The sequence below is a fragment of the Empidonax traillii genome, unplaced genomic scaffold (assembly GCF_003031625.1).
Source record: "Empidonax traillii isolate 1590-97213 ecotype Southwest subspecies unplaced genomic scaffold, ASM303162v1 scaffold1267:size142893, whole genome shotgun sequence".
Taxonomy (NCBI): Eukaryota; Metazoa; Chordata; class Aves; order Passeriformes; family Tyrannidae; genus Empidonax; species Empidonax traillii.
In genome coordinates this window covers 40,312-53,365 of record NW_020956460.1, presented here as the reverse complement: position 1 = coordinate 53,365, position 13,054 = coordinate 40,312, and the positions used below count along the sequence as shown (strand labels likewise).

Here is a 13,054-nt window from a genome sequence, read left to right as displayed (position 1 = left end):
AAATGCCAAATATGCATTTTTGTCAATTGCATCCAATCATCCACACCTTCCTCGATTGCAAAGTCACCCTATTCTATGGCTCTTGTTCTTTTAGATTATTTTCTCTTTTTTTTTGGAAAGTGATAAGGCAGGAGGAAATGAGCAATGGACAGTGGACAATATATTATATCAGTCTGTAAGCCCTTAAATACAGAGGATTATATTGAAAAATCTAATACTAAAGTGGACGACAACAGTTTCTGAAACTCTCACAAGGAAAATTACATTCTACATAAGCTAAAGGTTGCTAGAGAGATGTGCTTTTACGCAGTCTTCCTTTCTGTACCACAGTAATCTCGACTTTGAAGGCCTACGAAGCATAACAGAGGCAGTAGGGGATGTACAACATGGAGATCAACATGTGATTAGCTCTTAAAAAATGTACAGCTTTGTTTTCACACGTAATCGGGCAGACTAATATCAAACAGTCCCTTTCTGAGCATTATTAGACAGAGGGCCAAGAAGGCTTTTGAGAAGCTGGGCAACCTGCAATAATATCAGTGCTTATATTACATAATGTAATTGTGCAGAAATTTTTAATTTAGGTGAAAAGAACCAAAACCCCACTGATCACTATAATATATTTTGGTGCTGCATCAAGTTCATACTATTCTGTTACCACAAAGTAAACTCATACATAACATCTACTGCTTCTTGCAGACACATCAGCTTATTCAGAGCTGGCTTCAATACCTACGCATGGCTTGAAGTCAATAAATCAAACTACAAAGATGTAGCGTGCTGGAAGACATTACATTGAAAGATGTTACAATATCTATAGAAACCACTGGAAATGAAGGGTTTTGATCCTTCACTTCAGTCACTTCCATAATGATTGATACAAATCTATGCACCATCCCTCATATGGACAGAAAGGAAAGCACACAGGTAGCCACGAGGCGGAACAACACTCAAGCAGTCTTCACCTTACATTATTAAGTTCTTCCAGTCTTTCCACAAGCCTGAAAGACCATCATCTCCAATGTGGGATGAAACAAACCAGCAAACCAAAGCAAGGCAAAAAAATACCTCTAAGTTGAATCCTTTCAAGGAGAACTCCTGAGTAGCTTTCAACAAGATCAGACATCAATCATGAAAGAAATGAAGATACAACTACAGAAACAGAAAATACTGAAAGAAACCAAATTACTAACAATCTCCAAGAAGTCAGAAAACAGCTGGTAACTTGGCCACGAAATTGCTTACCTCTGTCTGTGCGTTTGATAAATGTATTATGACACCCCCAGGGCTGTCCCAGCATTTTCCAATGAACGTCATCCTTTTTCTTTAAGATAATCTCTACTTTTCCTATTTTTTCAGCAATATTTACTAAAAGAGAAAAGGTTTCACATTGTTACTTTTAGTTACACTTTGTAAAAAAAAAAAAATCACTCAGTTATAACTAACTTTTAGAAGACTTTAGGAGAAATTTCTCAAGACACAGGTAGTTAATTCATTAAATTAAAATATCAAATTAAATATACTTATAGCTATCACTGTATAATGTTTTAGAATGCAATTAAAACAACAAGCACTAATTTAATATGCATATCTAATATACTTTTTTTGCTAAATAGACTGTGGAACTAGGACAGCTTCACAGCCCATTTGGTCAAGAAAAATGCTCATGAACTCAGACTCTTCGTGTACTAGAAATTGGTAACTACCACTACTTACTACTTTCTTTTCAAGGTCATTTGAATGAATAATTAAATACAAGAAAATCCCAGTCTCAGAAAAGAACAGTTTTCAAATACACAACAGAACTAACTTCTAACTATTTTAACATTTAGTCATATTGAGAGGGATCAAAGCACTATCAGCTTACTACTTTCACAGGGCCAAATGCCATAATTAAAAAAAAACAACTATTCAGTGTTATGGCATAGTTTGATTGACTGTGTCAGGACCTGGTGGTAAGTAAAACTGTAAAGTATCCAAAGAGTCAGAAAAACAAACTGAAGTTCCACATTCTGATACTAGAATCACAGAATATCGTGACTTGGAAGGGACCCACAAGGATTACTGAAGTTCAACTCCTACTGGACTGTCCTAGAAGAGATACAGAAGTGCTGCAAGAGACAGAAATTACCAGCCACTTCTTCTGAAACTGCATGAGCCAAGTCTGAAATAAAGACAAACAAATTCTGTGTGAAGCAATAATAAAATTATATTCCAGTCATCATATATACACACACACACATACGTACACACCTACACTGTAAGTCTAAGAATACTGAGTGAACTAATGAGCCTAGAAACCTATGCATCTTTATTTGGCCTTGAAATTTTACTCATGACTTCTACAGGCCTCATATAAAGGCACCATTTTTCCCATTACTTTTAACTATGGCTCATATAAAGCTACTAATCTTCATTTATGTGAATTATTGCACTTGTACTTTTGAATAAGACCATTTTAATAACCATAAAAAACACACTTGAAGAAAAATTATACACAACTTTAAAATCGATTTCTTACTTCAATTTAGTCCCCATGTAAAAACATTTAGTACATACTTAACAAAAGATGTGAGTTGATACACAATGTAATTCATTTACATCAAGGTACTTTAATCATCTTAAATGAAAAGGAATAAAATATTAAACAGTACATGTAAAATGCATATGGTCTAATGAGAGGGTCTGAATAAGGCAGAATGAAAATTCAGTACTTTCAACTACAAAATTACAATACCTACCAACTTGTACAAGATATGAGTAGTCATCCATGATGACCTCCCCCCTTAATCGTTTGTCTTGACAGTCAACTATCACCAACTCTGCATTCATATCCTTTCATAGTCAAGGGGAAAAAAAAAATAACAATTTTTATACAGTTCTCCCAGAATTCAAGCTAGATCACAACAACTGGATTTTGTAATTCTACTTTTCATAAAATACACTTACCTTCTGCTTAGTGTATATGACAATGGTGATCAAACTATCTGTTTGGAACCAATCATAACTGTGAAACAGAAAAGACAATAACAAAAAAATATATAATTTCTTTGGGCATATCAAGACACATTTAAATTCAAGTCTTCAAGAAGAGCATCTTTCATGAATTTACAAGCCAAACACATTACTTACTATTTTTGAAAAGATAAGTCCAAAGCCAGTAATTCTGAAAACATTACCAAAGTCTAATTATGCATCCTGGTAGTTAGCAAATTGAAGTTAAAATTATATGGCATTAGTTTTACTTAAAAAGCACATGCATCCTCTTTGTAGTATATGAACCTTCCTTAGAAAATAATAAAATCTTGAATCTGGACAAAAGCATTAAATAGGTAGGGTGGTTTCCAAGAGTTAAAGATCTGATGCACATACCACAAAACCATCTCCCTTCATCTCCCCGAATCTAGATTTTACATTCATTCCTATGCTCCCATGCTGTCCAAACCTTGCAACAAATCCAGGTAAGGTAAAAAAAAAGAAAGCCTTCAGATGCTAATTATTTGTATGGCTGTACACTTGACAGGAAGTAACTTCTATCTACTGTTTAGACTACTGGACCAGAAAAGCAGGCAATGAGGGAGGATAATCCCTCCAGCAAACATTCCTGACAGTCATTCTAGGCTGTACACCTTTCAGTCACATCCAGAATATGCCAGACACATGTGGGAAGAAAGGCAGCAAGGTTTGGGGAGCACTTCAGAAGACAAATCACACTCCAGCTGTTCACAAGCCAGAACATTTTCTGACTGTACGTAACTAGCCCAGAGATCACACACTCAGAGGAGATTTTCACGTCAAGTGAGAAACTGGACCTTGCTGACTCCAGGCATCATGGAGTAAAATGATACCTCAGTGACAACAGTAGGCGTATCACAATGAGATTTTAGGGCCTGCTTCGCTTCACGTATTGTAGAAACTTGAATACAACTATCACATTTTACTATATTCCATCTTGAAATTTTCAAGGCATGGCAACATGTACATCTACGGACAAATTAACTAAAGTCAAAAAAAGTAATCAGCCCAGCTGGAATAACTTTCTAGAAGTTCCCTCAAAAAGCAAAGCTGAGGAGTCTGCGAATATAAGTCATACACTTTTATACGACCTAAGGAGGCAGGGCAAGAATAATCATCTGCCTATGTGACCTTCGGCAAGTTGTTTAAACATGAACCTCAACTTTCCTACTTCTGAGAGGATGGCAATAACATGTACTCATTCAGCTGAAACATCCAGAGCTAACCATCGAAGAAGTTGCCTGCATGTACTAAGAATTGCACAGAATTATTAAATAAAATGCTCAACAGCCAACGAAAGACAAAGGCTTACCTTGGAGTTAAGTCTTTAGCAGAGGAAGCTAGTACTTTCTTCTCAGGAAGCATACCTACAAAGAGCAGACAGTCAGTAAAATAGCTGCTGGGATGCTTGCTTAATAGAAATACTCATCAAGTCTGTTTGGGGGTTTGGTTTAATTGTTTTTTTTAACTGAATGTTCTAAATATCCCTGAATAATATTTAATGGCTTTATTTCCACAGGCAGCCAAAAACAACCATGTACTTTTTAAATTTAGTTTTTATTCAGTATTTTCTCTTGGAGAGGAGGGTCCTAGAAAATGAAGTTCTACCTCAGAAATTAGGAGTTCCATACACCGCAGTACCTGTGTCTGCAGCCCTTATGGCACATGTGGCTTGATCTCAGTTTCACCTGTTACTACCTTGTGCTTTTATACTTTGCGATAGTGAAGCACAAGGTTGTCTGAACAAATTTCCTTTAACAGAACTATTTGTTTATACAATTCAGATGAATAAATTCATTTTGGGACGTCTGATCTAACCTAATTCACAAGTAAAATTTCATGTCTTTCTACTTAGCACTTTGCTAGGAATTTTCACAGAATTCAGCTACTCTAAGTATTAAACTTCACACAACAGTTCGAAAAGGCCTTTGCTAGGAGGTAACAGTTGGTCAGTCTTTCGAAATGTCAACTGTACTAATCTCAGGCATAATAGGAACTGAACATATTTGGCAAACACTTGAGCACAGAGATAGATAAAAGCAACTGCAACCCTTCATCAATTTTAACACAAAGAAGTTGAATAGAATAATGACAGAGGAAGCTGCAGACTGAACAGCTGGTAAGTGCTAGTTCCAAGCCCATTAAAAGGCAAACCTTGCAAACTTGAAATGGCTATGCATAAAATAATTAGCACGTGAATTTTCAGTTACCCAGATTACTATCTTCTAATTGCCAGCAAGTTCTGCAGTATGACTACAACCTTAAACATGGTAATTGAGTGGCTTCACCATGTGGGAAGTAGATAAAAACAAAGAGAGCCACTCTGGTCCAATCCAATCTGTTGAAAGTATTTGATCATCCAGATGGGAGAATTAACCCAAAGCAATTAAAACTCAGTCAAATTACTTATTCTTTGATCCTTAATTACTCCTAAGTACACACCATCTGCAGCTGCCAAGGAAGCTAAATGGCAGAGCAGTCAGATCATTGCAAAAGAAAACCAATCACCTAATGATAAAAGCCTTCTCAAAGGCTAAGCCTTTCTCGAGGACACACATCGTATGCTTAGGCTGGCCCCCAGAGATAGCAGGAATTCATGGTCATATACACTCCAGTTTACTTGTGCAGGTCAACAGAAATATATGAACAGCCACAATAAAATGGAACATTCTGGCAAACGAAGTTATTTATGAATTATTCTGAAATACTGTAAGACGCTTCATGAAAACAAGAATTAACATTGCAATAAAAAGACAATGATTTAGGTGATCAGTGAACCAATTAAGCAAAGTGATCTACTGGTCATGGTGATCATAAATAAAGAAAAGCTGGTGGTGAAGCCAAAGGCTGATGACAGGTATGAAATGAAAGAGTTTAAGGTAACCAGATGAACAGCAGAATTACATCTCAAGGGAGTAAACTTCAGCTTGTTCTAGGAACTGCTTTGCACAATCCCATAAGACAGCAAGTCTAGTGATAAAGGTTTCCATATTATCTTCATAGCCACACTGGAAACAGCTGGATTTGACAGGAGGATTACAACCTGGATAGAAAATTAGTAGAGCTGACAGTCACAAGAGGTGTGATCAGCATGCAAAGTCCCACTAGGGGCTAGTTAATGTTGGCATTCCCTAGGGAACAGGGAATGCTGATACTGTCATTAGCAACCTACAGGGAACACACTATCCTACACTGAGGAAATACATGAACAATAACAAATCATGGAAAGCAGCCAAACCACACACGGTTATGGCTACTGTTCAAAGGGACACAGATTGAAGAAATGGACTGACAAAAGCTCCCTGAAGCTCAAAAGAAAAAGCACAATTTTTCACCTTGAAAGAAGAAAAGAAATTGATGCAACAAAACAAATGGGAGACCAGACAGGAGAGAGGATAGAAAAGACCTTTGCAGAAAATCTTCCAAGCACTTTGCAGACAAGCTGAACTTACTTATTCATTTCTTACCTCCCTTATCTACACTACTCTACTGCAGTCTTACAATACTTTCAGACACAGAAATCACAATACCTGATAAGGATTTTGCCTTTTGAAATTTCCACGGTTCACTAGAGCCTCAGAGTTTGATTCAAATACAGAGAGAAGTCTGGATAAACTCTGCTCATTCAATAATATTCAAGTAAGTTTAAGATTCATTCCCTATCCTGCTCCAGGTGAATACTTACCATTGAGCTGCTTCTTCCCTTCAGACAGAGTAGAAGAAATCTCTAAAAGCATTAAGAAAAAGCAACAGGCAGGAGAGTTAAGAAGTTACAGCACAGTACTTGCACACATCATGCTGAAGAAATTAGCCAAACTAAGATTCTCCAAATAAACCTTCCAAAACACTAACAGATCAACCAGGACACTTCAGATATTAGGTAGTGACAAATAAATGCAGCACTGATTACCATTCCAAAAGATTATGTCTAACTGAAAAAACAGTACGTTACAAACGCCAGAAGTTGCACAGCACTGAAAGATAGGAAATGCAAGAATTCTGGCACTTCAAAACAAACATCGCAGATTATATTGTACAACTATAAACTTCATAGCTACCAGTTTACTAAATCTGTTAAGAATTCCAATGACACTTGCCTCATGACGTCACATAGTAGAATGTGAATCTGACCATCCCAACCCTCAGAAATCTAAACAATTCTCGGCAAAAACACAAGAAAAAGAATATCTTTCTATAAGCTTTCTCTGCCAAATAATTTTATTTGTCAAATTAGTATCTGAATTCTTCATTGAATCTACAGTATGCTGCAACTATTAAAAAAAAAATCAAAAAAACACTAGCAGAAAAAAAAAGTACTGAATGGATAAATTACAGTGTCAGTTTATATAAAGGTGCTCAACTGTATCAGAAAGGCACTGCACCTCTCAGTCATATAACCTTTGGTTCACAACAAATTTGTGGGGAAACTCGCCCTCTTGATACACTCAGGCCACTTTCTGCCCTTCTCTACATTGCACATTTCTTAATGTCCCAATATGAAGGTCCATTTTATATTCTTTCCTATGAGAGCCAGGTTTGGGGAAGAGAGAGAAACAAATCTGGTTTTCCTGCTCCCTTTTACAAAAACCAAAGTGGGAATGTTTCTCATATGTTCTTCCAAATCCTTCCCAGTGCTCTGCATCACACCAGCCAGCGTTTGGGGAAAAATGCTAAAGAAAAGTAACGGAAGGCTCCCAGAACAAAGCATCAAGCATAAGTATTGCAAAATTACTTGAGAGATGATCAAGAACTGCCTTCATCAGTGGTTTTCATGTTGTGCCATTATAAGGTAAAAAGAAAACTCTTCACAAATTCTTGGTTGAGGCAATATTTGTCTGCAAATTCTGCTATACACTACTTCAAGCTTTCTGCCAGGATAGCAAGTCATTCACAAAAACTTGTTTCTAATGAAAGGTAATTTTTTGTATTCAGAAGTCTACTCTCATTTCACTACATTATAATACAGTGCACAAAATTGGCATTGGAATATTAAGGACCGTGTGAGGCATATTGAAGGCAGAGCCTTACCTCTGTTCCTTGGATGACACCAAAGCTCTCAGTCTAATTTCACTGAATGAACAATAATACAACCTGTATTTTGACTCCCAAGCTAAGTAATCACTGAAGTAATACGGGGACATATACTGACACGTGTCTACGCAAAACATTAGCAATATTAAAAAAATACCAGACAACAAACTGTGCTAATGTTCACAGCTGAGCACCCTGAAGGGAAGGCAAGCAGTTTAATGCTGTACAGGTTTGCTGAGGGAGATTCAGAAGTCATCTCTTACATACCTGGGTACTGTGCTGGCTTTCTCAGCATGTACAAACACTACATGTTTCAGTGCACAGATCCACTGTAATACTACAGAAGGGACACTTCAGAATTTCCTGTCAGTTACTACCATAGCATAAAACAGCATTCCCAAAATACAAGTTGGCAAAATGTTAACTATCATTCAATTAGCATTTTCAAAAAACCCTTCTTCTTAAAAAGCTGTGCAAAGACAAGCTTCAACTTTCTCAAAGCAGTTCAGTGAGCAAATCATCGCAGCATTTTCCAAAAAAACCCACCAGAACATAGGAAACAAAACCTAGCTGAACAACCACAAATCTTCCAGCAAACAAAACCTAAGCTGAACAACCACAAATCTTCCAGCAGTGCCCCAATAAACCTACATCTACCTTCCTAACTCTGTATTGAGACTGCACCAAGCACCTATAAATACCAACATTTGCCCTATTACCAAACACTCACCCCCTGTCACAAAAAGAAAGCAATGTAATCCTTAATTTAAAGTCTTGTCTTCCCTCTATACTTAATTTAATCCTATAACCAAAAACATCCACCTTAACTTGAGAATTTATTCTTCTATTTTCAAATGCAAACTTTGCAGAATATGGTCTTCTGGAAGGATGCAAGACTAATAGTGAGGTTGGTCAATCACATTTTTTGATAATTCAACAGAGGAAGAGGAATAAAATGAACTTTGAGAATTTTTCTGTGAAGAATTTCAGCAAGTCCAGTGTTAGAGAGTGTCCAGGGAAGGGCGATGAAACTGGTGATAGATTTAGAGAGTAAGTCAGATGAGGAGCAGCTGAGGGAGCTGGGGTTGTTCAGCCTGGAGAAAAGGAGGCTCAAGGGTGACATCATCACTCTCTACAACTACCTGACAGGAGGTTATAGCCAGGTAGGAGTTGGTCTCGTCTCCCAGGCACCTCATGACAGGGCAAGAGGAAATGGCCTCAAGCTGCACCCGGGGAGGGGAGGTTGTAGTTGGACATTAGGGAGACTTTTGTCGTGGAAAGGGTCGTTAAGCATTTGAATGGGAATGTGGTGGAGTTACCATCTCTGGAAGTGTTCAGAAATGACTGGATGTGACACACAGTGCTGTGGTCTAGTTGACAAGGTGGTGATGGGTCAAAGGTTGGACTTTTCCAACCTAAATGATTTTGTGCTTCTGTAATTAGTTTGATTCTTAATCAATGAAACTCCATTTTTTCAAATGGCTAAAAGAGACACAAGGCAACAGGCTTTATAACAACTGGCAACCTTTATCCTGTACATTTTACTACAGCAAAATGGATGGAAAAGTCCTATTAAAGAGCAAAGCAGAAAAAAGGAACAGCAGAAAATGGACCGTCACAGCTGCCAGGGGAAAAGATGTGTTTATGTTTTACTGACTGGCTATCATAAATTAGATTAATGAAATCAGAAAAATTCAGATTTTCTTTTAAATTTCTAACTCAGCTGACAAAGTAGCAGTAATGTATGTGTAACGCCTCAACTCCATGAGGCATTTATCCTGTCCAGGCTTCTCCATACTTTGTAGCATTAAGCTCAAAAGTTCCACACTGGAATTAGCTACTTAGCATCACCGAGATGGAAAATACTCTTGCCCTTCATATGCAGACCAAACTCAACCAAACTGCTAAGGCGATGTGACCTAAGCACTAAACAGGTAGGCAGTCCACTTTCCCAGAAGTTTGAAGAGCTACAAGATGGCTGAATTTGTGAACTAAAGGATGCCACAGAATCAGACAAAAAAAGCTGCAACCATTAATTCTTCTATGTTTTCACGGCAGTTTTGCTAAGAGTCAGTACTGAGCAACAGTGTCTACTTCCCAGATAATAGGAAGTTTTTGGTTGTGGCCTACAAACCAAAAGAAATACTGCAGATTAAAGTCTCTGGAAACCATCAGCAGCATTTTAAGACAATACACTACATTTCTTGCTATCCTGACAAAGAAGAGTTTGTTGTATCAGCAAAAGTTTCTCTAATTAAATTCAAACGAAAGAACCCAATAAAGCGTTCTGGAAAGGATAACTGACCATAAAGGGTATTCAAATATGTCAATATATATGCACCTTGCCAGACATATGTCTGTTGCAGAAATCATGAGATTGAAAATACTGACTGTTATTTCAAGATGAGAGCTGCCTATGACAGTTTGTCCCCAGGGATCAGAAGAAGAGAGATTTTGAGCGAGAGGAAAAAAAGTTTCTTTCTATACACACACACACATAAGACACACATCTGTTTTCTAACGACTAAAAGAAGAAACTTAGAAGTACATTACTTAGAAAAGTCTTTATCCATAAAACCATTTCCTCCTCAGTTGTCTGCTGTAAAAAAAAAAAAATTAATATATGCAACAGCCTTGCAAGAATAGACTCTCCTCATAAATATGATGTTTTAGGATTTCTCATAACTTCCAGATAAACTTGGAATAAAGCATAATAGAAAATATTTAATTCTTGAAAAAACTCACCTTTTGGAGCAGCAATAGGCTTGACGGCCATTCTTCCAACAAGACATTCCTTCAGCATTGATTCGTAATTGACCCAACGATGCACCTATGTTAACAAAATATTGTTTTCACACAATTTGTAAACCTGACTATGTTGTTCTATGCACTGAAATAAAAAAGTTCATTTTTGTACAGTGACTAATATAATTAATTTAGCAGATTATTTTTTAAGCACATTAAAACACATTATTGCATCATTCAATACTTATTTTTACTTCTGTTACAGATAGCATGTCATTAAGTATACAAAAGTAGGACCACGACAAAGTCAGAATAGTTTAATTTATTTATTTATGCTTTGCAGTATTGAAACATCATAATCTTGAGCTACAGAATATACTTCAGAAGAGCTATGCAATTAACAGAATAAAAACCTTGTCTTTACCACAAGGGTTATTAGTCTTGTTTAGACAAGTGAAGGGAAAAGGGATGATGGAAACAAACATAAAGAATAGTAGTTTAGACACAAAAACTCTTCTTACTAAGTTGGTGTATTTCTGTTTGTTTCTGTCTTACTATCACTGGAAATTACCTATTTTAGAAAGTCAAATAAAGTGAAGAAAAAGCAGTAGCTTTACAGACCAGAACTGGAGAACTTGCAGAGGAAATGGATGGCAGAAAAGCCAATTCTGATAAGGCATCCAGGATAACATCACAAGAAGAAAAAAGGAAACAAAGTGTTGCATGACAAATTTGAATGGTATCTAGACTTAAATTAACTTCAAACTGAACAACCTAAAGAAATGAGATAAAGAATCCCATCCACAAGTTACAGTTTCCTCATACACAAATAACAGAAAGAAATGAAGGATTATGAATGATCATTAATTTTTACAAAAAACTGAGAAACACTAGCAACCTACCAAACTCTTAAAAAGATCGGCATCCAAAAGACACAGAATGCTAAAGCAATGAGGAAATCAGAAATGCCTCTGGGAACAGCCAGAAATAATAAAAGCCAACAGCATATTTTAAGGATCTGAACACTGCTTTCCATTCCCACGACAAAACAAACTAAAAAATGCAGCAAGCACGTATCTGCAGTTAGTAAAAACTAGAGGAGCTTTCCCAAATATTCCTGATGTCAAGACTCCTGTTTCCGAGTACATCATACAATGACCCAGCCACATAACTCCAGGTCACAATTTGATACTGGATGAACTTTAAGGAGAAAACTCCATATATATGGAAATCAAAGAATTACGCCCAAATCTGACACTTCCATTTGTGAAAGGACTAACCAAGGATAAACTCAAAGCTAAAACATTATCACATCTTTATTCACATTGTTAAAAACATATTGCAAATAAAGGCATGAAAGCACAACATGTAAGGAGGTAACAGACTTCCTTTCAGAAACAGATGAGCCTTTCTTCCTGCTCTTTCTCAGTTTATTAGATAAACCTAGTGAGTCAAGGAGACTCAAAGAATGCCTGTTCCTAAAAAATACCAACTCAGTGAATCAGCTTTTAAAACACCACATTTGCAAGTGATTCCTTGCAGAAAACATATCCATGCTGCAAACCCTTTATTTTCTGAGTGGTTTTTTCCCAAATATTTGAAGAAACACTAAACGAAGAAGAGACCAACTGTCACCTTGTGATTTGTTCACAACCAGTTAATAGCACCTCCAGCATTTTATCTGATAATGCAGTTGCCAAGTGAATAGACAATTCCATAGGCATTTTTCGCAAAGTGAAAGCTCTGAGGAAAAAACGTCTCTCAAATTACAGCAAGTAGTCATAGCAATTTATTAAGAAGGCGGTATCTCAAGTTCTTGCTAGCTTTATTGCTATTTCTGCTAAAAAAAATTGGTCTAATTGAAGCATCATTCCAACAACATAAAGTGGCATTTTCATTAGTGTCTTTTGGTACAAAGCTTAAACTACACGCCTCTTTCAGCACATGTGTCATTCTGAGCAGTAACCCACTGCCTTTCCTTAGGACTGAATAAGTTAAAATTACCATTTCCACTGGAATGCCCTAAAAATAATCAGAAAACATGCATTCTTCACAATACAGTAAGCGTCATTTATTGCCAATTGTTCTCACCTGATCAAAGAGATCTGTACCGTCAGTTCCTGCTGCTTTCATTAGTTCATCCTCACCACCAGGATGATACTCCATGTATGGTGTGACATTATATACGAATCCTGAAAAAAGTGGAATATAAAAACATGAGTAACATTCCTACAACCCCTTTTGTCTCCCAAACCAGTGGAAA

The 13,054-nt window shown here is 36.8% G+C and overlaps 1 protein-coding gene across 5 annotated transcripts in view; it reads right to left on the bottom strand.

The window, feature by feature from the left end:
* Nucleotides 1-13,054, bottom strand: part of LOC114069459 (cytochrome b5 reductase 4) — a 32,616-nt gene that overhangs the window by 15,460 nt on the left and 4,102 nt on the right. For 4 of the 5 annotated variants that reach the window (XM_027906245.1, XM_027906248.1, XM_027906249.1 and 1 more), the window contains exons 3-10: nucleotides 12,883-12,983; nucleotides 10,792-10,876; nucleotides 6,701-6,742; nucleotides 4,328-4,382; nucleotides 2,950-3,007; nucleotides 2,742-2,835; nucleotides 2,132-2,164; nucleotides 1,246-1,368 (exon numbers count right to left, since the gene is read on the bottom strand). In XM_027906245.1, the coding sequence (XP_027762046.1) occupies nucleotides 1,246-1,368; nucleotides 2,132-2,164; nucleotides 2,742-2,835; nucleotides 2,950-3,007; nucleotides 4,328-4,382; nucleotides 6,701-6,742; nucleotides 10,792-10,876; nucleotides 12,883-12,983 (591 nt within the window). The remainder of the gene's footprint in view (nucleotides 1-1,245; nucleotides 1,369-2,131; nucleotides 2,165-2,741; nucleotides 2,836-2,949; nucleotides 3,008-4,327; nucleotides 4,383-6,700; nucleotides 6,743-10,791; nucleotides 10,877-12,882; nucleotides 12,984-13,054) is intronic. The other variant, XM_027906247.1, reaches the window with a different exon arrangement.